Here is a 26839-nt window from a genome sequence, read left to right as displayed (position 1 = left end):
AAACGAGTTCCAGAGAACAGTTTGCAGAAGGGGTGAATAATTGTATGTATGGTACCTATTGTGTGAAAGCATTTCAGGAAAGTTTCTGTTGTCTTCTCTAAAAATTTGCCCCTAAGATGGACATGTCTATTTCTGTTACATGTGGCAAATGGCATTATTTTAAGAATCAAATGAGCTTTTTATGGAGCCCATCTTGGCAGAAGATCAGCGTCATGATCCGTTATACAGCTGTGTGCATGTCTATGAATACTGCTGCAAGTCCATATGTACAGCTTTCCACAAGCAAGATTAACCTCAGTGTCAAAGTTTTTATTTTCCATTGATTGAAGTCTAATATAGCTCATGGTGGGCACAGCATGCAGGTCATGACTATTTTCAGTATAGAATATGGAGATCATTCACAGTTAGGTTAGTATTAATGTATTGCTGGAGGATCATGGAAGATTCTGAGTATCAAACTGTTTGGAATTTTATTCTTACACCATTCCAAAAAATTCAAGTGTTTAAAAAAATAAAAGCTTTTGTCCAGTTATAACAAGCAATTCCAGTATGTAAAACAGCTGGCAGTGTGTACATGGTTTCTGTGCAACACTTTATAAATTGGTTGAATGTTTTAATAAAATAATTTATTGAATTAGCAATACAGTTTAATCCCAACGATAGTCGCCAAACAAAACTCTATAAAACTTTATTTTGTAGTAAAACTGATATGTGTAACCCAGGGGTGCTCTCTTAGAATAGAGTAAGTTAATTTTGACACAGTGAAAAAACAAATGCAAAAAAGTTTCTTGCAAGATGTCACTGAGATGTATGAATTAAATCATTTCTCATGGAAGTGTTATGGATGTAAGAGCAGTCCATTGTGTACATTTGTGTAGTTTCTTTATATTCATACTTGTCAACTAAACCGCTCATGTGGCCTAGTGGTTAGAGCATCCACCTTGGATGTGGGAGGTCATGGGTTCGATCCCGGCTAAGTCATACCAAAGACTTTTAAAATGGTACTAACAGATGTCTCACTTGGCGCTCAGCGTTAAGAGGTTAGTGTTAAGATTTATCAGTCTGGTGTCAGGATAATGTGACTGGGTGAGACATGTCTGCGACATGATGCCCCAGTGCTAGGCATCACTATAAACTACCACACTGCAGACATCGTAGCAATATGACTGATATTTTTTTAAAAACTACGCTAAAAAATATTTAAAAAACCACAAAAAACAAATACTTGTCAGCTCTGGTGTGTGTCTTCTGTGTGATTTCTTCTTGAAATACTCAATTTTAATATGTTTTGAATTCATCCACTACCATGCAAATCTGGCCCATCCGAGGCAAAAAACATGTTTGCTGCATCTGTTTGTCTTAGAATAAAGTGTTAAAAAGCCATCTGCTTGCCAAGACAGAACAATCATTGACCTGGTGAAAAGGGATAGTGTCGAAGGTATTTGAGGTCTTTTTTTTGAGCATGCTGACATATCACAAGCAAATATAGTAACTGATATATTTCAATATATCAAGGATCCATATATTTCATTACATCAAGTATCCATATATTCGGTATATCAAGTATCCATATATGTCAGTATGTAATGTATTTGTGTATTTCAGTATATCAAGTATCCATATATTTCAGAATATCAAGTATCCATATTTTTCAGTATATCAAGTATCCATATATTTCAGTATATCAAGTATCCATGTTTCAGTACATCAAGTATCCATATATTTCAGAATTACCATATAATGATTACTTTGAGTACTATGGCCCAGACTTCAAACTTCACATCAGTCCCTCCAACATGGCAAACCAGAATACACCTGAATATTTGGACAAAATCAAGTAAGTTCATTTTCATAACACGTACAGTACTGTTACAATTTGCATGGAGTACCATGTTGTGCATTAATATTGTTAAACTTGTATAAAATCTTTCTTGTAGAGAAGATTGGTAGCACCCCAAATATGCAAACACCAGTCACAAATAGAATTGATCTAGATTTGCAGTCATAATGCATTGGCAGATCAGATCGTCAAAGTTGTTTCATTCTACTTTGATTTTGAGGAGACAGAATTATCTGACACTGCCAGCCCATTATGCTTTTTAAATTTGAGTAAGCATTTTTTTAAATTGTAAGTACAATATGAGTTCTGAATGAATTCTTTTGTAACCTTTTTCACCATTATTATCATTTCACATGCCTTCCAAGCTTGTTTATGAAGTTATTAAACAAAAAACTCATGTATTTTATGGGATAGCATTTGACCAGTGTTTGAAGGGGAAGTAACTGTGTATGGATAATGTTTAATAATAAAATATTTATAGACTGAATTGTGAGAACTTTTTTCATTTAGGATTTTAGTAAAACTAGAAATGAGGTTAGTCATCGTGATTGTTAAGGGGATTTATGAGATTTGAAGTTACTTTTTCATATTTCCAGAACTCGTCTGTTTGAGAATCTCAGGATGTTGCCTCATGCACCTGGTGTTCAGATGCAAGGTGAGTCTGCTCCAGGTGTTTTACTTTGTATATTTTCCCACTGCAAATTTGAAGAATATCCGTAAATTTTCATTCATGTAAATGGCATTCTTTAAATAATATAATGGCATCAATTTTAGGACAGTTCATGCCAATGTAATTTCAAGATGCATACTCACATGAGATAGATGAGTCCCACATAGCTGTTCTATGCCCTGTCTGTAAAGTGCAATGGAGGTATCTTTATTTGTCCTTGTTTATTATCATGGATCAGCTTGTTAGCATGGTTATACAAAAACAAATTGACAGTTCAAATTTAGCATATGCCTGTATTGATGACATTATTAGATTTTGTGACAATTTGGTAATTCTTAACTTTTTAAATCTTTTTTGGATTGGGACTGTTTTGATGAGAACCTTTTAGCACAATTCAGCGTAAACCACTTGACCTATGCATCAGAATAGGTGTATGTATGTTTATGGCGTTTCCTCATGCACATTTTTCCATAACAGCACCATATCCTTTTGGGGACCCTGAGAGTGCATATTGTCCACAGTTGCCTCTTGTGTGTCCCTTTATTCATAGCTGCTTGAGTCTTGGTAATAGGTCCCCTTAGGTGCATTTGTAATTGAATAAAGGGTCACCATGGACCATTAATTAAAATTTGACTTTCTGGTAACAGTCTGAACAATAGGGTTGTGTAGCACCAAACTTTCTGTAATATATTGTGATAGTGAATATAGTACGAGGCGTACAGGTCATGTAGGTTTTCAGTACCAACCATTTCAGCAATGGGCGTATTTTTAAAAATGTAATAATGCATTCCTTGAAATGGTGATTATTTACTTTATTTCGATCTTAATTTATTCATATTCCTTGGAAAGTCAGTATTTGTACACCCTGAGAAATAAATATGGCAGAATCAATGTTAAAGTATATGGACAGTTTTGGACAAGATCAACCTAATGGTGTGATCCAGTACAAGCTAGATTGAATGTTGTGTGCTATGATGTCACAATGAAAGTTGTGCATGTTGAACAAAATTTGTACTACCCTGTTAGATTAGACCCAATAATCTCTTTTCTTGACCCAGTTTACTACCAGGCTACTACTGTAAAAGTCCATTGTGATAAATAATTTTCATCTCAGAATTTTTGGATGAAATTTTAAGGTGTAGATCATTCAGCAATCAGGTATGAATAGACTTTGGTTAAACTATTTTAGTCTATGGATTTAATGAACAAAATTGGGATGAGTCATTATTCCACGTCTTTTATTTTAAAAAATGTCCTAATTTATTTATCAGCATTATAAAAACAGTCATGGTATGAAATTTTTCTTCATAATAGATGTTGAAATTTCCTCTTTGCAAATCCTAATTCTAGAATACACCCAGAAATATGCAACTTGAAGATTTTAACAATTTTTGACAACAGAAAGAACACAGAGAGCAATAATAATAATCATGAACAATTAAAACATAATGTGCCCTTTTGACCAAGAATTGTGTATTAAACTTGCTCTTTTGACTATTAGGTGTGCATTTACTGTGCCTTTTTGACTGTAAGATCTGCATATAATGTGCCCTTTTGACTATGAGATATGCATTTAATGTGCCTTTTTGACTGTAAGATCTGCATATAATGTGCCCTTTTGACCATGAGATATGCATTTAATGTGCCCTTTTGACTCTAAGATCTGCATATAATGTGCCCTTTTGACCATAAGATATGCATTTAATGTGCCCTTTTGACTGTAAGATCTGCATATAATGTGCCCTTTTGATTGTAAGATCTGCATATAATGTGCCCTTTTGACCATGAGATATGCATTTAATGTGCCCTTTTGACTGTAAGATCTGCATATAATGTGCCCTTTTGATTGTAAGATCTGCATATAATGTGCCCTTTTGACCATGAGATATGCATTTAATGTGCCCTTTTGATTGTAAGATCTGCATATAATGTGCCCTTTTGACCATGAGATGTGCATATAATGTATACCCTTTTGATCATTAAGATGTGGATTTAGTGTGCCCTTTTGACCATGAGATGTGCATATAACGTACCCTTTTGATTGTTAAGATGTAGATTTAATGTGCTCTTTTGATTGTTAAGATGTGCAGCTAATGTACCCTTTTGAATTGAGATGTGCCCTTTTAATTAAGATCAGCATATAATGTGCCCTTTTGACCATGAGATGTGCATTTAATCAACCCTTTTAACCAAATTCTGCCATTACATTGTTTTTTGTTGAATAATTACCATGCCTTTGCTAGCTCTTGGATGAAACAATAATTTATATGCATTATTAGGTGATCTGACAATTTTTGTTTTGCTTTAATGATTCTTTAGATTTTATAACAGATTTATCAGGGTTATTTTGTACTTGCAGGGTAGATAGTTGTTTTGGGGGGGGCATATGTATATAATATGTTGCTGTCCTATCTATCTATGCATAAATTACTGTACATTTGCACCTTTGGGTTGGAGGGTTTTGTTGTTGTTGAGTTTAATTACAGTAGCGTTTGCACAATTGTGCATGTGCCACTTTTTTCTGACTGCACCGCAGCCTGCTAGTTGTTCCTGGGGAAGAAGATGGTGCCACCTCCCCCAGGCTTTTATGGATTCAAGGAACCCTGATAGTTTGGCCTCAATCTGTGGGTCCATAAAGGTCCCTACAGTTGAATGGTTGGCTGTCATTAGTGGGAAGGAGAGCTCGGGAACGGTCCTGCTTGCTTTACATCATTATCAAACTATCTTTATCTTGCTCATTATCAAACTTGTATGCGATTTTATTTATATAAATCCATATCTCCTGTTATACTGAAAGCAGACTTCATAGTGGCAACAAGCAGTTGTTGACAGAGAGACAATGCACAGTGGAAAGCACAAAATCCACTATGGACATAGAACAATACAATCAAGGCATAGAAAATGGTTGGAGGGTTATTTGTAAGGACTTAATGGAAACGAACACTCCCACCATGATCAGTACTACTGCTACTTGTCCATGACCTTGCATTTTTTTTCCAGGGTTTATTTTACTAGAGGAATAGGTAGTTTTGTGGATACATTGTGCATACTAAATGAGATACTGCAGATCTATATTTTTATTGGACTAGATCCTTTTTTTATTGTATACAACAAGGAACCAGCAAGGTCCTTCTGGCTAACCATTTAAGGATGATATTTTGCATTTATTACTTGCAGCCATTCCAGAAGATGCTCTAAACAATGAAAGTGATGATGAAGAGAAAGATAATCCAGATGAGAGAATTTCAAGTAAGATGTTTGCTCATCAGGTCATAAGGTCATGTCAGCCTGTATCTGTTGTGCATTACCCATACATCACAAGTTGCTATTTTCAACTTCTTCCCCAAAACTACTTGACAAAACTTTACAGAAAGCATTCAGGCATAAAGTGCTTTTTTATGTATGCAAATGATGCTGATTCACTCCAGATATGACCACCATTACTAAAGAATAGAAAAACCTTTAAATGACTTCTCAAAAACTGGTGAGTAGAAAATTATCAAATTTGACAGCATCCTGGTATGAAAGGTTTTGAAAATGATATAAATGATGCTGATCCATTATCACATATGACTAATGTTACTAAAAATATTAGTAACCTTTCAATGACTTCTTGTAGGTAACCACCTAAAGGACTTTTACCAAATATGACAACGCATCCAAGGTTCAAGGTCATCCAGGTTTATGCAAATTATGCCAATCTGCCATTAAATTTGTCTGCCATTACTGAGAACAGAAAACGTTTCAACGCCTTTTAAAAAATCCTACGAAAACAATTTGACAAAAAACATTCTGGTATGAAGGCCTTTTCAATTTGCGTGAAAATGATGCTAGTGACCCTATCAAATTTATTGCTGCCATTACCAGAGAAACTTTTAAGAAGCTTATCAAAAAGTGCAGAACAGAATTTAAATAAGTTTGACCAAAAGGTCCCTGGTGTCAGTGCTTTTTAGTTTCATATATAAATGATGCCAATCCAATAACAAAACATTTATGAAAATAGAAAAAAGAAAAGTAAATAACAAAAATCACAATTAAACTAATCAAATTTTACAAAAAGCTTCCTTTCATGAAGGCTTCTCAGATTTATACAAATGATGCTTTTCCTTCATCAAATGTGGCTGCTGTTGCTAAAAATAAAAAATCTTTATCGTAACTTTTCAAAAAAGCATCCATTGAATAAGACCAAATTTGTATTTAAAAAAAAGCATTCCAACTTTAAGAACTTTTCAGATTTTTGCTAATGAGACTGATTTACCATTAAATGTAGCAAGCATTACTAACAAAAGATATAAGGTCTGTTAATGAATTTGTCCCCAAAACTGCCACTCTGGTGGCCTAAGTGGTTAGAGCATCTGCCTTGGATGTGGGAGGTTGCAGGTTTGAACCCCGGTTGAGTCATACCAAAAGACAAAAAATGGTAATTGCAGCTGCCTTGTTTGGCACTCAGCATTAAGAGGTTAGTATTAGGACTGGTCAGTCTGTTGTCAGGATGATTTGACTGGGTTAGACATGATGCTACATGTCTGTGGCCTGATGCCCCAGTGCTAGACAGCACTATAAATGGCCAAACTGCAGATATCATAATGATGTGATTGAAAATTTGCTAAAGCTATGTTAAAAATCAAAAATCACACACAGACATCTCAAAAACTTCTCAACAGAATGTTTGCAAAGAAAGAAATCATCCGGAGTAAAATCCTTTTAATATTGAACTGATGCTGATGAATGATGCTAATCTGCCATCAAATATGGATAAAAAGTAGTGAAACATTTAACAGTTGTCTTGATAAAATAGCTAATCAGGAAAATTAGGAGAAATTTCTATGGAAAGCATTTCTCTGATCCAGATTTCTTGGTCATCTGCTTTTACATTCAGCTGTTAGCATATAAAATCATCCGTGTGAGTGATATCATTCTGAATTCCACTACTTGTTTTAATTGGCTACTTTACTTGGTAAGATTCAATTCCTGTTTGCCAACCACAAGGATTATTGTTTTTATCATTGTACATTTGTCCTTAATAGGATGAGAAAATTTGACCAATCATTCATCTTCCCATCATGTTAATGGCTGTCAACATGCCAATTGGAGATGATCGGGTCATAATGACATTGTCTTGATGGCAATATCAACTTGCTAATTGGAAATTACCCTGGTTACAATGAAATTATCTTGATAGCATTATCAATATTCCACTTGGAGATGACCTTGTTGTAATGACATTGTCTTGATGGCAATATCAACATGTCAATTGGAGGTGACCTTGTTGTATGACATTGTCTTGATGTCAATATCAACTTGCTAAATGGAAATGACCTGGTTACAAGGAAATTATCTTGAAAGCATTATCAATATTCCACTTGGAGATGACCATGTTGTAATGACATTGTCTTGATGGCAATATCAACTTGCTAATTGGAAATTACCCTGGTTACAAGGAAGTTTTCTTGATAGCATTATCAATATTCCACTTGGAGATGACCATGTTGTAATGACATTGTCTTGATGGCAATATCATCTTGCTAATTGGAAATTACCCTGGTTACAAGGAAGTTTTCTTGATAGCATTATCAATATTCCACTTGGAGATGACCATGTTGTAATGACATTGTCTTGATGGCAATATCAACTTGCTAATTGGAAATTACCCTGGTTACAAGGAAATTATCTTGATAGCATTATCAATATTCCACTTGGAGATGACCATGTTGTAATGACATTGTCTTGATGGCAATATCAACTTGCTAATTGGAAATTACCCTGGTTACAAGGAAATTATCTTGATAGCATTATCAATATTCCACTTGGAGATGACCATGTTGTAATGACATTGTCTTGATGGCAATATCAACTTGCTAATTGGAAATTACCCTGGTTACAAGGAAATTATCTTGATAGCGTTATCAATATTCCACTTGGAGATGACCATGTTGTAAGGACATTGTCTTGATGGCAATATCAAACTTGCTAATTGGAAATTACCCTGGTTAGAAGGAAATTATCTTGATAGCGTTATCAATATTCCACTTGGAGATGACCATGTTGTAATGACATTGTCTTGATGGCAATATCAACTTGCTAATTGGAAATTACCCTGGTTACAAGGAAGTTTTCTTGATAGCATTATCAATATTCCACTTGGAGATGACCATGTTGTAATGACATTGTCTTGATGGCAATATCATCTTGCTAATTGGAAATTACCCTGGTTACAAGGAAATTATCTTGATAGCGTTATCAATATTCCACTTGGAGATGACCATGTTGTAATGACATTGTCTTGATGGCAATATCAACTTGCTAATTGGAAATTACCCTGGTTACAAGGAAATTATCTTGATAGCATTATCAATATTCCACTTGGAGATGACCATGTTGTAATGACATTGTCTTGATGGCAATATCAACTTGCTAATTGGAAATTACCCTGGTTACAAGGAAGTTTTCTTGATAGCATTATCAATATTCCACTTGGAGATGACCATGTTGTAATGACATTGTCTTGATGGCAATATCAACTTGCTAATTGGAAATTACCCTGGTTACAAGGAAATTATCTTGATAGCATTATCAATATTCCACTTGGAGATGACCATGTTGTAATGACATTGTCTTGATGGCAATATCAACTTGCTAATTGGAAATTACCCTGGTTACAAGGAAGTTTTCTTGATAGCATTATCAATATTCCACTTGGAGATGACCATGTTGTAATGACATTGTCTTGATGGCAATATCAACTTGCTAATTGGAAATTACCCTGGTTAGAAGGAAATTATCTTGATAGCGTTATCAATATTCCACTTGGAGATGACCATGTTGTAATGACATTGTCTTGATGGCAATATCAACTTGCTAATTGGAAATTACCCTGGTTAGAAGGAAATTATCTTGATAGCGTTATCAATATTCCACTTGGAGATGACCATGTTGTAATGACATTGTCTTGATGGCAATATCAACTTGCTAATTGGAAATTACCCTGGTTAGAAGGAAATTATCTTGATAGCGTTATCAATATTCCACTTGGAGATGACCATGTTGTAATGACATTGTCTTGATGGCAATATCAAACTTGCTAATTGGAAATTACCCTGGTTAGAAGGAAATTATCTTGATAGCGTTATCAATATTCCACTTGGAGATGACCATGTTGTAATGACATTGTCTTGATGGCAATATCAACTTGCTAATTGGAAATTACCCTGGTTACAAGGAAGTTTTCTTGATAGCATTATCAATATTCCACTTGGAGATGACCATGTTGTAATGACATTGTCTTGATGGCAATATCAAACTTGCTAATTGGAAATTACCCTGGTTAGAAGGAAATTATCTTGATAGCATTATCAATATTCCACTTGGAGATGACCATGTTGTAATGACATTGTCTTGATGGCAATATCAACTTGCTAATTGGAAATTACCCTGGTTAGAAGGAAATTATCTTGATAGCGTTATCAATATTCCACTTGGAGATGACCATGTTGTAATGACATTGTCTTGATGGCAATATCAACTTGCTAATTGGAAATTACCCTGGTTACAAGGAAGTTTTCTTGATAGCATTATCAATATTCCACTTGGAGATGACCATGTTGTAATGACATTGTCTTGATGGCAATATCAAACTTGCTAATTGGAAATTACCCTGGTTAGAAGGAAATTATCTTGATAGCGTTATCAGTATTCCACTTGGAGATGACCATGTTGTAATGACATTGTCTTGATGGCAATATCAACTTGCTAATTGGAAATTACCCTGGTTAGAAGGAAATTATCTTGATAGCGTTATCAATATTCCACTTGGAGATGACCATGTTGTAATGACATTGTCTTGATGGCAATATCATCTTGCTAATTGGAAATTACCCTGGTTAGAAGGAAATTATCTTGATAGCATTATCAATATTCCACTTGGAGATGACCATGTTGTAATGACATTGTCTTGATGGCAATATCAACTTGCTAATTGGAAATTACCCTGGTTACAAGGAAATTATCTTGATAGCATTATCAATATTCCACTTGGAGATGACCATGTTGTAATGACATTGTCTTGTTGGCAATATCAATTTGCTAATTGGAAATTACCCTGGTTAGAAGGAAATTATCTTGATAGCGTTATCAATATTCCACTTGGAGATGACCTTCTCATAATGAATATCTTGATGGCATTAAAACTCTGATCCAGCAACAATTGTTGACAATTAACAAGGACTGGAAAAGTTGTGTAAAAATTATTGAGGATCAGCATGCTTGGAAACTTGAAATATTTAAACTTGAACATTGCATGAGCTGTGTTGAAGCAGGTTTTATCCTCTTTCCTGGGACTTGTAGTTGTTACGTTGTTATATCACATTCCACTTTTGCTAGTGTTTTTGAATTTGTGTTAGAATGATGTATAATTACTTCAGTTTGTGATTGAATGATGTATAATTACTTTAATTCATGATTGAAAGATGTATAACTACTTAAATCTGTGATTGAAAGATGTATAATTCATGAAATTCTCAGAATCAGTGATTGGTAGAAATTTTAGATTCACATTTTAAACACTTCAGTAATGTAGCCAAAGATGAATTTCATGCAAAACTACATATGTATAGTGGTCAGAGGTATTACCAAAGTTCAAATGTATGAATGGTTGGTTGGTAGTGTTACTTTAATTCAGACATGTATGTATAAATGGTTGTTGGTATTACCCGAGTTCATACATATATATGTATATAGAAGCAGCTGGTTGTATGACCAAAGTTCATTGTATGTATGGGTGGTCTCTAGTATTACTTTAGTTTACACATGTATGTATTGATTGTCAGTGGTATTACATGAATTTGTACTGATGAATATATGTATTGTACAGATGTATGTATGTATGTATTGTACAGATGTATGTATGTAGAAATGGCTGGTAGTATGCCTAAAGTTCATACATCATATGTTAGGTGGTCGATAGTATTACCGAGGTTAAATATATATATAGCTGGTCATTTATACATGTACCAATGTTCATAGACAATTACTATCTTAGTTGCATAAGCATGGTGTTACATAGGTATATATTTTTATCCATAGTGGCAGTGGCATCAGTATTCAAGGTCTGTGTTGAAATTTTTGCATGTCTGATAATTTTTCGGACACAGGTGACTTTACACAACACATTTTACTTGTACCAGTTAGGGCAAGTGACAAGCGTATCCACTGTGATGAGGAGTTTTCAGACAGTGAAGATGAAGGGGGAGAAGGAGGGGGACGTAGAGATCGTTCTACTTTGAAGCCAAAGCCCAAAAAACCACGAACAGATGAAGAGAAGAAAGAAGGAGAAAAAGGAGCTGGAGGTTGTTGTGAACTCTGCAATGCTTATACATTACTACGGAAATTTCTAGTTCTTAATATATACAGTACATTTACAAATCTAATAGCAACACCCAATTTTGCAAATATTGTTTTATTTTAAAATTTACAATTTTAACTTAAGTTAAAAGATTATATACAATTATATTTTCAAGAAAGCATGTACTGTCTTTATTAGCCAAAAACTTTTTTCTGGGACTTTCCATTTCCATAGCTGGCTGCTGAATGCAAACATGATTATGTCAATGTCATTTGTGTTGTATCATTCTTTAAGATGTGTGCTATTCCTGGGATTCTAACATCTCTAAAAAAAATTATATTAATCTTGCTGTATTTCATGATTATTGTACTAAATTTGGTGCAGTTTTACATTTTTACATTTAGTTTGGTTTCCACCATGCAGTAACTGTTGTACTGAAGTGCCATAAAATATGTTGCTACATGCAGTCACACTGTTCCCCAGAGATTGTATGATTTAATATCATGTTCTTGCGTCCATTTTAAATGACCTTCTCAGATACAGGAATTGTTCTTTTCATATTTAAATTTATTTTGGCCACTGATAAATGCATATGTTTTAATAATTTTCAGATGCAAAGGAAGAGAAGAAAGAAATAAAAAAGGAGTTTTTAGATTCCAGTGACAATGCCAAGACTCCAGATAAAAGGTGTGTAATTCACATTGAAATAATTAAATATATTGTTCTAATATGCAGCTACATTTGAAGAGTAAATGGCTGTCTGTTTTTCCCAGCCTCAGCTTATTCTTTCCATTAGTCTCTTCATCTGCCAAAACAATCTTGTGAATGCAACTAGTCCCTTTTTATGGATTTCCAAGAAATTTGGCATTTATTATGGTCATCATCTGAAGATGCAAATCACATTGTTCCTGCAATTTTTATTGCCCTTTTAAACAGGTTGTCTCAGTTTTCAATTGGTTGCCATGAAACTTGGTAGAGATTATATGGTCAATACCTGAATATGTGCACATCAACATATCACATAGTTGCCACAATTTTTGTATGCTATATCTATGGAGGGGTCATATGTTACAACCAGTGTCTGTAGGTCCCATCATGTAATTACCCATGTATTTATGTCCCTTCATGTATTTACCTACATCTGTTTGTCCATCATGTAATTACCCATGTCTGTATGTCTGTAATGTAACGAACCATGCCTGTATGCCCCATCTTGTAATTACCCATGTGTGTTTGTCAATCATGCATTTACCCATATCTGTTTGTCCTATGTAGTTACTTATATCTGTATGTCCCATTATATAATTATCCATATCTCTATGTCCATCCTGTAATTACCCATGTCAATATGTTTTTTTAATGTAATTACTCATATCTGTATTACACACCTTGACCACTCTGGTGGCCTAGTGATTAGAGTGTTTGCCTCGGATGCGGGAGGTCGTGGGTTCGATCTCTGGCCGAGTCATACCAAAGACTTAAAAAAAATGGTACCAACAGCTGCCTTGCTTGGCCCTCAGCATTAAGAGGTTAGTGTTAGGACTGGTCGGCCAGGTGTCAGGATAATGTGACTGGGTGGGACATCATGCTAAATGTCTGCGGCATGATGCCCCAATGCTAGACATCACTATAGACGTCGTAGCAATATGACTGAAAAATTGTTAAAGCTACGTTAAAAAATCCAAATCACACACACACACATTACCCATCCTATAGTTACCCATGTCTTTATGATTTATCATGCAATGACAAGTACGTTATTAATTTCATTTTTGTTCAGTAACTTTTAAAGGGCTTCTTGGGTTGAAATCAAATCTGGTATAAGGATTTACATTAAGAAAACCTGACAAGAGTTTACAGAGTTAAATCCCTATTTTTCATAGAACTTTGACTTTATATTTCATTTCCACTTAATAACTTTTGAAGGACTTATGCACTAAAAACACATTTGATATGAGGCTGTACATTGAGATGACCTAGATAAGATTTTATATTCACCTTTCTCCTTCATATACATTCTAGTCTCCATCAAATACATTGTAGTCTTTCCGCACTATATATCATATAGAAAAAAGGGAGACTCTGCCAAATTAACTCCATTGCCACTGCTAGCTAGCCACCTGTGTAAGCTGTTGCTGCAATACTACCAGGATCACATCACTTCTTGACATCTGTTAGAATCACCATTAATCCTGCCAATCTAAATTAAAACTTGTACACATTGGTATAGGGTTCCTGCATGGGTCTGGAATTCTGTAAAAAGTCTTAAATTTGAAAATTTGCTTTTCCAGGCCTTGAACAGGTCTGAAAATTTCTTCTAAATGGCTAAAAGGTCTGGAAAAAGTCTTACATTTTCATTGTTCCGGAAACCAGAAACCTGACTGCTTTTGTCGGAGTCTTCAGGCGTTACTGTAGAACGCAAGATCTTAAGTCGTCTATAGCTGGTGACTGGTATTTGCTGACTTGTTGAGGATTATTCTACCTTTTCCATTTCATGGATTATTTCAGTAATTTAAATTTTGTGTTGTGCAAGTGAGTATTCATTTTATGTTTTAATTTCATTGGATTATATTTGATTTGACATTCTCGGACTGATCTTTTGTTAGTAAAAACCGTAACTCTTCCCAGCACTTGGGTCTGTAAAAAATGTAAATAATGGCAATAATGCTGCATAAACTGAGTTCATAAACACACAGAAATACATTTTATGACAAAGTGATCATTTATACCATGGAATCAGACGATCGATACACATGGTTTTATTTATTATACTAAATGTATTAAAAACATTGTGTACAGTTTTTCTGTGTAATGTATTTTTGAGGTTAGACTCAGACTTGTATATACAAATGATGTGTGATATCTATAGGCATTGGTAGGCCTACTTAATTTAAAATTTTACAGTTAATGCAAAAATAAGTAAATTTTAAATTATTTTGAAGAAAAGAAAACCAGTTTATGGCATATATTGTGAATGTCAATCTATTCTGAATATTGACAGTACAAAGAACAAACAGTCAATCTGTACATATCACTTTATTTATAAAATAAAATAATCATAAATATTTTGTGAGAACTCTGTGACAGTTCCTTCTCTTGCACTGACTGATTTCACAATTTAATACTACTTCTTGAACTGATATTGATCAAAATTGATCAGAATTATTACGAAAGTACAAAAAATTGACACCCAAAATTCAGTGTTGCAACATGCACACTTTACACCATAGAAATGCAGATTTACTGTAATAGTGGAAAATCTGTACAAAAGAGTGAATGACCCATCATTAGGGTATTTTATGAAAAAAATTATTCTGGGAAGTCACTTAAACAAGGCACAGAAAGGCATTAAGAAATACCAGAAACAATGAAAAGGTAAATTTATTATTAAAGCTGAATGTTCACAAAATATTTCTGTATTACCATATGTAAGAAATTTCAGCTTGAAATAACCACGAGGTTAAGATTTTGCAAAAAGTGACCAAAGACCAATATTAAAATGGTGGATGGTGCATGTGTTTGGATGCATGGTCTGAATTTTTTTTAAACAATATCATAAAGATGAGTTCATTTTTGAATTCTCTACATGCGAATTATGCATAAAACATTAGATTTTAGGAGCAACATATAATTTCAGCATGTGTATGACTCAGGAATACAGTATTTCATACAAACATAGTGGGGAGCCATTTGATAAAAATGCACAGAAAGGCTTCTGAACTACCTGGAACACAGTAAAAGTCTATTTATTCTTATAGCTGAATGTTCATCCAACATTTCTATATACCCATATATAGGAAGTATGCAAATGTATATAGGAAGTATGCAAATATATATAGGAAGTATGCAAATATATATAGGAAGTATGCAAATGTATATAGGAAGTATGCAAATGTATGTAGGAAGTATGCAAATGTATATAGGAAGTATGCAAATATATATAGGAAGTATGCAAATATATATAGGAAGTATGCAAATGTATATAGGAAGTATGCAAATGTATATAGGAAGTATGCAAATGTCAGTTTGAAATAAGATGGGGTCAAGATTTTGCAAGTGACAAGACAAATATTAAAAATGGTGGATGGTGTATATGTTTCATTGCTTCCTGAGAATTTATCAGAAAAGATACCATGAAGATGATTTCAGTTTTACATTCAGCACACACAAATTATGCAGGAAACATTCAATTTTTATTTATTTTGAAATTATGAAAATTTCATCCCCTCTTTCTATTATTACCAATTAGGTTAATAAACTTGTCACATGGTTAGGTCTGGAATTTTTTTATTTTTTGGTCTGGAAAAGATCTTAAATCTTTTTCTAACTTTGTGGCAGGAACCCTGTTGTTAATTGAGATTACTTGAATGAATTGGTAAGTATATTTTTTATTATTTCAAATGCAATAGTTTAAGGTTTCTATGGACACTAATGAGATAAGTTCCCGAGTTTTTGTCAGTTTCGGTGTTTGTTGGACATGGTTCACTGTGTTGCAGAAAATTTTAAATGGCAGAGAGAAACAAGTGAAGTCTGAGTCTACAAACAGTGACAATTATTGCCAGTATAGGTGAAGAAGCCATACTAGCCACTGCTATATCCAAGATTCCTAGAACCTGACCTTTAGTAGCTATCCTGTCCAGCCTGATGGAAATGGAAGATCAGTCTGCATTAAATACATTTATGCTATACCCACCGAAGTGACTGATTGAGTCTTAGATGAAGTGACTTGTGCAGGAGGCAAACATCTGGTTGCTGGCATCATGAGAGTCTGTATCCAACCTTTTATTCAGGTTTCTCCAATATGGACCTGGAGATAATGAGAAATTGTCCTCCCTCAGTTTGGCATCCCATTGGGTTGCAATCTCCCTATCTGCCTGAGCAAGGCCAGAGAACCTTCAAGTCTTTGATGCCAACATTGCAGGGCTGAATTACCAGTCATCTTTACTATCTGCCACTACTCTAGATCCCATTACAACCGCTAGTGACCAGAGGTCTGTCACGTCATCAAGTTTTGCCACATAACGGTTGACCATACCGTCATATACAGCTTCCAAGGGGAACCCTCAAAAATGGTCCATCTGTTGCACTGCCCAGCCATTCATCCCAACAACACAAACTAGTTGCCTGGCTGCCTGTTCGGTCATTGAGTCAAGTGTTGATGGCATTCCATATTGACAGATACCACAACACTCCCAAGGATGATGGCACCACTTCCATGCCACCGGGAATGATATACACATTGATTCCTGTCTTGACATGTAAAGCAATTTCTGTCAAATACATTCCCAAATCACATTAACGTTTGGAAATCAACTCTGCTACCTCTCAAATCCAGTCCTCCAGTAAAGACCAAAATATCCTATCTATATACCATATAGAGAGAGGGAATATAACTTTCACCAGATTTCTTCCCCTTACATCACTGTGTGACTAACCAAATATGTTATGTTAGCTAGTTTTAGTGTTCACTGTGGTATAATCAACATTACAATTCATCATCTCTTATTATCCATCAGAAATCAAGAACTTCATTGCTAAAAGTCACTCTCGACAACTAGGTTTTAACTGTTATGTCTCCTTAAACCATAAAATGCACGATGCACAATACTGCTGAAATTTTTTCGTTGCTTCCTTGCACTGCATTTCCTGAATCCTAAAATGTTTATTCTTCTGTTGACAGTACTTTCAGAAACTTGGACACTGACAGACTCAATTAAAGCTATGGTCATTTCCAATAAAGGTCATCTACAATTGTCCAAAACTGCAATAAACAAGATGAGAAAATAGATGATAACCTCATATTGCTTTTGGCCACCTGCTTATTTCTCAGTTTCTATAAACTTCTTTTTGTGAAACCTTTTCAAAAACTTTACGAATTATAAAATATAATATTCCAGTTGTCATATATTTTCTGCAACTTAAATCTTTCTTGACTAACTGAATTTGACCATCAGTCACTTTCTCAAGTTTTTGTTTACATCATTAGGGATGTTTTAGTATGGCACTCGCTACAAATTTTAAATTTCAGACTTCAGTTGAGAGATTCTTTAATGCACACAGATAAAATCAAGAATGCAGAATAATCCTTATCCATACAGTGACCATCTAAAGTCATTTTGCCATTTTCCTTTGGTGGCTTACTCACTTAAGACTCATCCCAGTAGGTGGAATGCTGTTCCATCTGCTTCCAGTCTCTTTACCAACATGGAGCAGCTAAAGCTTCATGGTCCAAAACAAATTCTGCTTTACTCTTTCCTTATGTGGTAAAATCATGTTAAAAAATGAACAATAAAAATTCACTTATTTTAATATACATTGCTAGAAATAGCTTCAAATTGTTGTTTTATTGATCCTTGAGCTGTTAGTTTGAAACAAAATGTAATTGTTTATTTCTTTCATTTTCAGTGATGAAAAAGCAGATGAAATTGCAGAGAAAAAAGCAGAGAAAAAAGGTAAATTGATCAATATTAATACTTGATTGATATAATCAGCAAAATTTTCAATAAACTGTGTTTGTGTGTTTAGATATATATTGACACAAACACAGAATAGATCATTTGATGGGAGGTGGGGTTCAGAAATGCTATAATAGAATGTTGTATCAAAATTCATCATTTATGTTTCAGAATGTTTAGTAAATGATCTATACTGGTAAGATTACTGTCGTAACTCAAACAATAACAAAATTTTTTAACAATTTACATTTGTTTAAATACATGCCATCTTGATAAAAAATTATGACTGAGGAAGGTTTGACATTTTTTTTGTTGGACTTGTTTACTAATAAATTAGTCCTTTATTTGGATGGAAAGAAATGGTCAATAGTCATCTCTTATTAATCTGAGATTTTTTGTCGACATGTTTTCATTGAGATGCAAAAGCATATAAAGAATACCAGGTGTTATGCTGGGCTTGTTGGTACAGTCTCATGCCCGATATGCTAACTTGAACCTCACTGGCCACAGATACAATGGCTGATATGGAATCATTGTCATCATTGCTTCCAGTAGCAGAAGCATCAGTAGCTTTCCTTGCAGTCACTAATTTCACACAGTCTTGTACTATCGCGAGAGGAATATCAGCAGCAGCATTGATATCTCTGTTGATAGACCGCTCTGGTGGCCCTAGTGGTTAGAGCATCTGCTCCAGATGCAGGAGATTGCAGGTTTGAACCCAGGCAGAGTCATACAAGAGACTTATAAAAATGGTACTAACAGCTGCCTCGCTTGGCGTTCAGCATTAAGAGGTTAATGTTAGGACTGGTCTGCTTGGTGTCAGGATAATGTGTCTGGGTGGGACATGATGCTACATGTCTGCAACATGATGCCCTAGTGCTAGATGTCACTATAAACTGACACACTGCAGACATATGGCGATATGACTAAAAAAATTTTAAAGTAACATCAGATATCAAAATCACACACATACATTCTAGTCTATCACCTTATACAACTCCTGCCGTCTTTTGATTGAGTCATAGAGTCAGATTTGGACCTTTTGGTTATCTTTTTGTGTGTGTCGACCGTATTTGCTATTTGGAACATGTAACATCATCATCGACTTTTATTGTGGCATTCCTACCCATTGGCCATGTAACTAGTTGGGACCAATCGGTGATTGAGTTATGCCCCTTGATATATACTTAAGTGTCTATGCTCTTAACAAAATTAACAGAAAAGATTTAAGACAACAAGCTTTGTAAAATTTAACAATTTATTTCCCTTGAATAAGAAGTGAAACAAATGAGAAAAATGAAGTTAAGTATTTATGAATTAAATCCATAGATAATCCAAGAATTAAAACACAAGTCCTGTCAGTGAAAAGTCCTAAGTCAAATCCTGATGAAAGTCCAAAATGGAAGGCGATGGCAACTGTAATAGCGTTGTACTGATGTGTCAATAGTCTCTTGTTGAATATCAGAAATTATTCCAGTTTTTTATTCTGTATAAATTCTAGTAAATGTCTGTGTCCAAGAATTATCAGAGCACTTTTGTATTTCCAGGGAAAACAATCACTTGAAATTCAATAATCTGAAGAAATTAAAAACTCGGCTCAAACTGGAACAAACAACATGAGTAACAAGTGTTTAAAGCATGACTGATAGAATTCTTATTATAGCATCACTTATAAGACTAACTAAAATGCAAAACAGATTCCTGGATGGGGGTCAAGAATTCATCCTTCTGGAAAAAATTGAAGTTTGTTTATCAATTGATACATGCTTGATGTCACATAGTCCAGTTATGACCTTGACTCAACTTAATGATTCTTACTCTGAGAAGGATAATTTAAAAAAATATTAAAAAACTGTTTACTAAAACTGTCACTGATTTTGATACAAGGTCAGCAACTAGATATATTGTTTCTATTATTAGCTGTTTACATCAAAAATAAAAATAAAAAAGGTCAGTCAGAACTGAACTCTATTCTGGACAATATCAAATCCAGTAAACAATATTACATTTTACATTACAATAGCATGGAATGGAATTTTTAAAAAACAACAACTAACAAGCAAACAATTAAACTACATATACAGAACTATATCGACAGCTAATCACAAGCTCATATTGTGTTTCTTAAAACAGTTCTTGTTAAAAAAAACTTTAGTTGATTTGAGTGCATTATTATTATTAGTAATATAACAGCTGAGGTACCAAATGTTTGCCTTGTGGCAAAAGATATACAATGCAGTAAAACCGGTATTTGTGAGATTACAAACCCTTCTGCCAACAAAAAGAGGTCACTCAAGACAGCTGGTCTCTTATAATAGGTCTTTGCAGGAGGCCCAGTTTTCTGGGTTGAAATGTAAATTGGTTGAAGAAGGAAAAACACCCATATGCAAAGTAACACACTATAGTGTAACACTTATCCTGTCCATAAATTGTAAAGTTAACTATGCTAACATTCACTCATTGAATTTATTTACAGCTCAAAACCAGAACCTAAGTCACCCACAACATAAACAATAAATGGGTCATCTCTGTGAGAGGGACAAGATTTCTGACCATGGCACATTTGGCCTTGTGTAGGAATTAATAATAGTAATGTCAGAGCAAGAAAGAAAACAGATGTTTACAATAATTTTAAAACTTAATTCATCCAGAGAATGCAGATAACTGAATATGAGTTATGTATGGTCATCTCAACAGACAAATGACGCTACAGTGAAGATTGCAGGATGACGTTATATGTATTGTTTGGGTTTTCACAACAAGTAAGCATACATGATTGGCAATCCTTTGAAGACTGAATGTTTAATTGTAACACAGATTTTGATGCGTGTGGCACTATAATGGCAGTCTGACATGTAAGTCTGGTTTGTTGTCTTCTGCATACAACTTTACCTTACAATTCTAACAAAACTGGTAACCAGCATATCTGTTAGAAACAACTGAACTCATCTTGCAGCCTCTACTACGTAGTCATGGTTACAAAGGATTAAATAAGGGTTCGTAGTATTTGTTTTTCTGGTTTTATAATGTGGTTATTCATAGCAGTATTGAAACATATTATGCCAGAAGTTAATTTCTCTGGTCACATTAAGCAGGTGGTCACTCGCACTAGTTTTTCAATCAATACTGGGACTTGATGAGATTAAAATACATATTCAGGTTTTTTATTCAGATTTCAAAACCTTTGTAGAAAGAAGAAAAAAACCAAATTAACTGGTACTGCATCTTAACAAACCATGGGTTGTTGATCCACTTCATTTCACATCTACCCTTGACATATTAGGTAGCTGAAACAGTGTCTATGGTGTGTGATTTGGATTTTTAACATAGCTCTAACAATTGTTCAGTCATATCATTAAGATGTCTGCAGTATGGCAGTCTGTAGTGATTTCTAGCAATGGGGCCTCATGCCGCAGACATGTAGCATGACATCCCACCCAGTTACATTATCCTGACACCAGGCCGACCAGTCCTAACACTAACTTTTTAATGTTGAGCGTCTAGCGAGGTAGCTGTTAGTACCATTTTTGTAAGTCTTTGGTATGACTCGGCATGGGTTCAAACCCATGACCTCCCACTTCTGAGGTGGAGGCTCTAACCATTGGCCACCAGAGCAGTCAGTATCCATGGCACTGCTTCTGATTCGATGCAGATGTAAGAAAGTTGTACAGTCAGATCCTTGTTAAATTTTACGATTTAAATGTTGGTGATTCTTATGAATAATTATAGTGACATCTGTGTGCAACAACACGCCACAAGCAAGTTTTCTCAATTTAACATTGTAAGCAGCCTTTAATTACAAGTCATTGCCTGTGGACATCATCGAAATACCTAACAGGTCACATAATAAGCTTTCTCTCATTGGGTAGTTGATTTCACTTGCTACGGGCCCTTGTTCAAAACACCGTTTCAGCTAGCTAAGTAAGCCAGAGGTTGATGCAGAAAACAGTAGACTGATGACCCTTGACTAGCAAAGATGCTGGAATTGTTGATGCATTTAATGTCATAAATTGTATTTTCACTTGTAACTTATTGAAATTACAGATGCTGACTTAGAGAAGAGTAAGGATTCTGAGAAGAATGAAAAGCTGGAACCAGAGAAAATGGATCAGTGATAATTTTGTGCATATGATAACTACAAATAAAGCATTTCTTTGAATAAATGAAAACATCTAGATTTTATTCGAGAGTGGTGTTTAGCAAGGTTGTGTTTTATGACATGTCTTATGTTGGGTTATCATTTCATGACCTTGTTTATTACTAGCAATAAAGGAAAAAGTTTTGATGGACATTGTTATTTCCAGTCACAGAATTGTTGTTCGTGTGGGGGAGGAGGCAACAAATGAGATTCATATGGTCTGTATCTCAAGAAAAAGTTACATTCAGGGAGATTAGAATAGAATAAAAAGAGATAAAAGTATCAGTTTGACCAGATGCTTGTAAAAGCAACATGGTTCTGTATCAGAATGTTCATATGCCCCTGGTGCACTAAATGTTCATCCACATTTATATTTCCAATCCATTTTAGCATAATAACTTGGTTGGACTTAAGACTCCTGAAATTTTACACACTAGTCATAAGCAGATGACTTGAGAAAATTTTCAAGCTTTACCAGGAATTTATTTTTACACATTTTTAAACTTTGGACTTTTGTTGGACAAACATTTTGCAGGCACAATTAGCAATTATCACACTTGTTAGACAAAGGAAGTTTGGTTTATATGTTTGAATGAATAAATAGATGACCTAATCAGATCTTGATGCAATTTTTCAAGTTTTTCTAAAGGTTTTTTATTTGTTGGACTCCTGCTATTTTAGTCGGCAATGAGGGCATATATGTTTGACATACACAAATCTAGTTATTCAGACAATTTCAAGAGAGATCATATGGCTTTCCAGATTTAAACATTGATAGGTCCTTAAATATAAATAAGTTATAAATTATTGTGACCATGCATTGACCAATTCGTGAGTTTTTTCTTGTAGGGTATGGTAGTGGCAAATTTTTGGGTTAAAAATGGTTGTTTATTTTTTGGGGTATGGCTGTTTTTTTTATGACTATTATTTGTTGTTCCCAAATAATTTTGTAAAGCATTTCAAAAGTTCTATAGATTTTGTCTAGTGGTATGTCAAAAGCATCTTGACATAAAACATATTGAAGTATGTTTCAATAACATTTTTGTGGTAAGTTATGATTAGAAATACCTGCACAATGATATTGCATGAAACTGGTGTGTTTGAAAAACCAATTCCTTTATTTATCAATCGCATGAAGTTGGCCAATTAATGTTATCCTAACCCAGTAGTATTATATAAAGGTGATAAATTAATGTTATGCTAAACCCAGGTTATCACATGAAGTTGAGAAAGTTTATTCTGACATTGAGGTATCACATGAAGTTAACTCATTGGTATGACATGACATTGACAAAATGATGTTATTCTCACCCAGGTTTATTACATGAAGTAGACAAATTAAGGTTATCATAATTCAGTGGTATCACATTATGGTGACAAATAAATATTATCCTAACTCATTAGTATGACATGACATTGACAAAATGATGTTATTCTAACCCAGGTGTATTACATGAAGTAGACAAATTAAGGTTATCATAATTCAGTGGTATCACATTAAGGTGACAAATTAATGTTACTCTCTACCAGGAGTATGACATCAAGTCAACAAATTAATGTTGTCATAACCTTGAGGTGTTACATGAAGTTGACGAATTAATGCTATCTTAACCTTGGGTTATCACATGAAGTTGACGATTGTTATTATAACCTTTGGGTTTCACTTGAAATAAAATATAATACTGTCTAGAGTAGAAGCATGATGTATTGCAATAGGTTACCAAATTCACATACATACAATGAAAACTGAATGCATCACACATACCCTGAAATGAATAGCATTACAGGGAAAAACAATATGCCAATGAATGCAAGTAAAATAATGAATGCATTTTGAATGAGGGAAAGAAAACAAATTTGCAGCCAGATGCTCTAAAACTAGATTTTCTCACTTTTTGAAGTCAGTTATATTTTAATTTATTATAAATTAATGCCATGTTCTGTGCATTTCACTATTTCATTAAAGTGCACTTTTAACAAGGCAAGATATGAAAGCTGTTCTTCTCATTACAGTAAAACAGAAAACCTGACTTCTGCAAATCCATTTCCATTTTGTTGCATTGAGTAGAACAAAAGGAAATGATGGATGAAACAAGCAGTAAAAGCAAACTCTGAATTCTGAGATGATAAATGAAAAATTAATAGCTGAAAAATGAATTGGTGATAAATGAAAAATTAATTGACTAATCAATAGAACAAACAATATAGACCCTGATCTGCAGTCACATTATGCCACTTCTGATCACAATCTTTGCAATTGGACTCAACTTATAAGTTAATACGTAAAGTAAATGCCAGGTACACACAGCTGCAGTTTTCTATACATCAGGAAATATCTATAAGAAAGATTAAAGGTCAAGGGCTGGTACCATGTACTCACTTTTAAGTAAGTCCAACTACAAAGAACATAGACCCCCATCTGCCATCACATTATGCATAGGCAGATTAGGGTCTTTGTTCTACTGATTACTCCAAATGTACTGCAGAGATCCAGATTGTAAGGAGCATTATGTAATGACAGATCTGGGACCATGAAGTTCATAGTTGGAGCTGACTTGTAAGCAAGTATTTTATGGTATATTTTATACCATAAGATACTTGCTGTAAATGATTGTATGTTTGGATACAGGTGTAAACCCCAAGTGCAATAATAACATGACACTAGTTCGGCAGTACTTAAGTCACAATTACTTTAAACATACAAAGTGCAAAAGGCTTAGCTGTGCTGAGGAAAGGGTTTGTATGTATGGTAAATGTTTATCCAGTTCATTGAATAAAATTGAATTTTGTTTTTGTACAGATTCACAACCATGTTTCGTATATGTGTAATTTAAAAAAAATAAAAATCATTTTCACATTTTCATGGACCATTAATAAAAGTATTGAAATAATAATAACATTTGCTTGCTTTTTAATAACCCAACTTGTATTAAAAAATTTGCATTATGAAAAGTACCAACAGAATTTGTCATGTATTAATGTGGGATGGGGAAATTCCAACCAAGAATATTTATGTGGGCAGAAATGAGGCTTGCCAAGTTCCTGCTCAGTGATTTTCAATCAGAGAGTGGGATTTTCTTATCTCGCATCAACATACATTTTTAGGTCTAACGGCCATAGACCAGGAGAGTTTGTGATTGCCAGTGGTCTTGCATCTGTTACTGTCGTCCATCTTCCTGTCTGTATGTTTGTTAACACTACTCCTCAATAACTAATTAGATTTTTGCCATGAAACTTTGTACACATGCTAATCCCAGGGTCTAGTTAATCCTAAATGAAAGTAGTATTGCTTGGCTATCCAATATGGCCACTACAAGAGCCATCTTAAAAATCTTGTCATACCTGATTGGATGGTCATTTAAACACTGTTTTCACCAAGAGACTTCTTATTATGTCATGTTGGTCCTAAATGAAAATTGTCACCATGACCACTATCTTTATAATCTTGTTATCACTCCTCCTGAACAGAAAGTTACGTTAACGTGGGGTTTTCACCAGAATTCTTGTTAATGCATCTGAGATTCTATATGGCTACCATTACAGCCATCTTGGAAATCTTGTTATTGCTGCTATTTTTGAATGGCTGGTCATCTGGACATGGGTTTTCAGCAAACAACTTCTTATATCTAGTTGGTCCTAAACGAAAATGTAAGTGATTGTACAGTCAGTATACTCAAATATATCAGATTTCTTCAAAACTTTGTCATTATCAAGAAGAAACGGACTTATCTTGGATTTGTAGAAGTTCTTTTTGGTCAGTTGAGCACGAGTCCCTTCCAATGACTGTTTACATTCCTGGTTAAAATTAGAGATAATAAAATATTATGGTACACCATTAGTATAAATAAAATTTTACAATTGCAAAATATCAATGGGAATATTTTTTATCTTTTCAAAAGTGTAACATTTGGTTTGCGCAAAAGAATTAGGTGTGAACTCCTAGAGTATATGGTTCAAATGCAGATACATTGTTTCTGATAATTGTAAAATATTACCTGATGATTGTGACATCATGACAATGACAATGTTATAATCTGTCAGAGTCGCAATGCTTTATAGTCTACATGCTATTCTGATAAAGTCGGGTAACGGCCACATGAGGTAAGATTTTAAAATCTAACAAGAGTGGGGGAAATATATTCTTAGCACTTTGGAAAACAGGAATCCTTGGTAATATGCTTCTATGATTTTGGGGAGAATACATATGATTTAAAGGGCAGCATTAGCGTTAGCATCCACCCCTGTAATCTTGTCCTACAATAGGGATTTTACATAATTATGTTTTTTATATTCCACCAAGCATGTCCTTTAACAATTTTGTTTCTGCACAGTGCTCGGGTTGTCAGAATCTTCATTTACCATACTTTGTTGATGGCTTGCATTTGGGGTAAGGTAG

At 34.3% G+C, this 26839-nt stretch overlaps 1 protein-coding gene across 1 annotated transcript in view; it reads left to right on the top strand.

Annotated features, from left to right (window-relative positions):
• LOC149807294 (putative histone deacetylase 1-B) overlaps window positions 1-25340 on the top strand; it is a 43770-nt gene extending 18430 nt beyond the window's left edge. Inside the window, exons 10-16 of the mRNA XM_089964920.1 lie at window positions 1729-1837; window positions 2437-2495; window positions 5688-5759; window positions 11693-11854; window positions 12462-12537; window positions 18256-18302; window positions 22350-25340. Of these exons, the coding sequence (XP_089821046.1) occupies window positions 1729-1837; window positions 2437-2495; window positions 5688-5759; window positions 11693-11854; window positions 12462-12537; window positions 18256-18302; window positions 22350-22420 (596 nt within the window). The 3' untranslated portion in view covers window positions 22421-25340. The remainder of the gene's footprint in view (window positions 1-1728; window positions 1838-2436; window positions 2496-5687; window positions 5760-11692; window positions 11855-12461; window positions 12538-18255; window positions 18303-22349) is intronic.
• Window positions 25341-26839: the final 1499 nt, after the last annotated feature.

Source organism: Sinohyriopsis cumingii, chromosome 1 (genome assembly GCF_028554795.1).
Source record: "Sinohyriopsis cumingii isolate HCF-2022 chromosome 1, ASM2855479v2, whole genome shotgun sequence".
NCBI classification, from domain to species: domain Eukaryota; kingdom Metazoa; phylum Mollusca; class Bivalvia; order Unionida; family Unionidae; genus Sinohyriopsis; species Sinohyriopsis cumingii.
The sequence above is the reverse complement of the archived record's forward strand: the minus strand, read 5'-3'. Positions and strand labels throughout refer to the sequence as shown.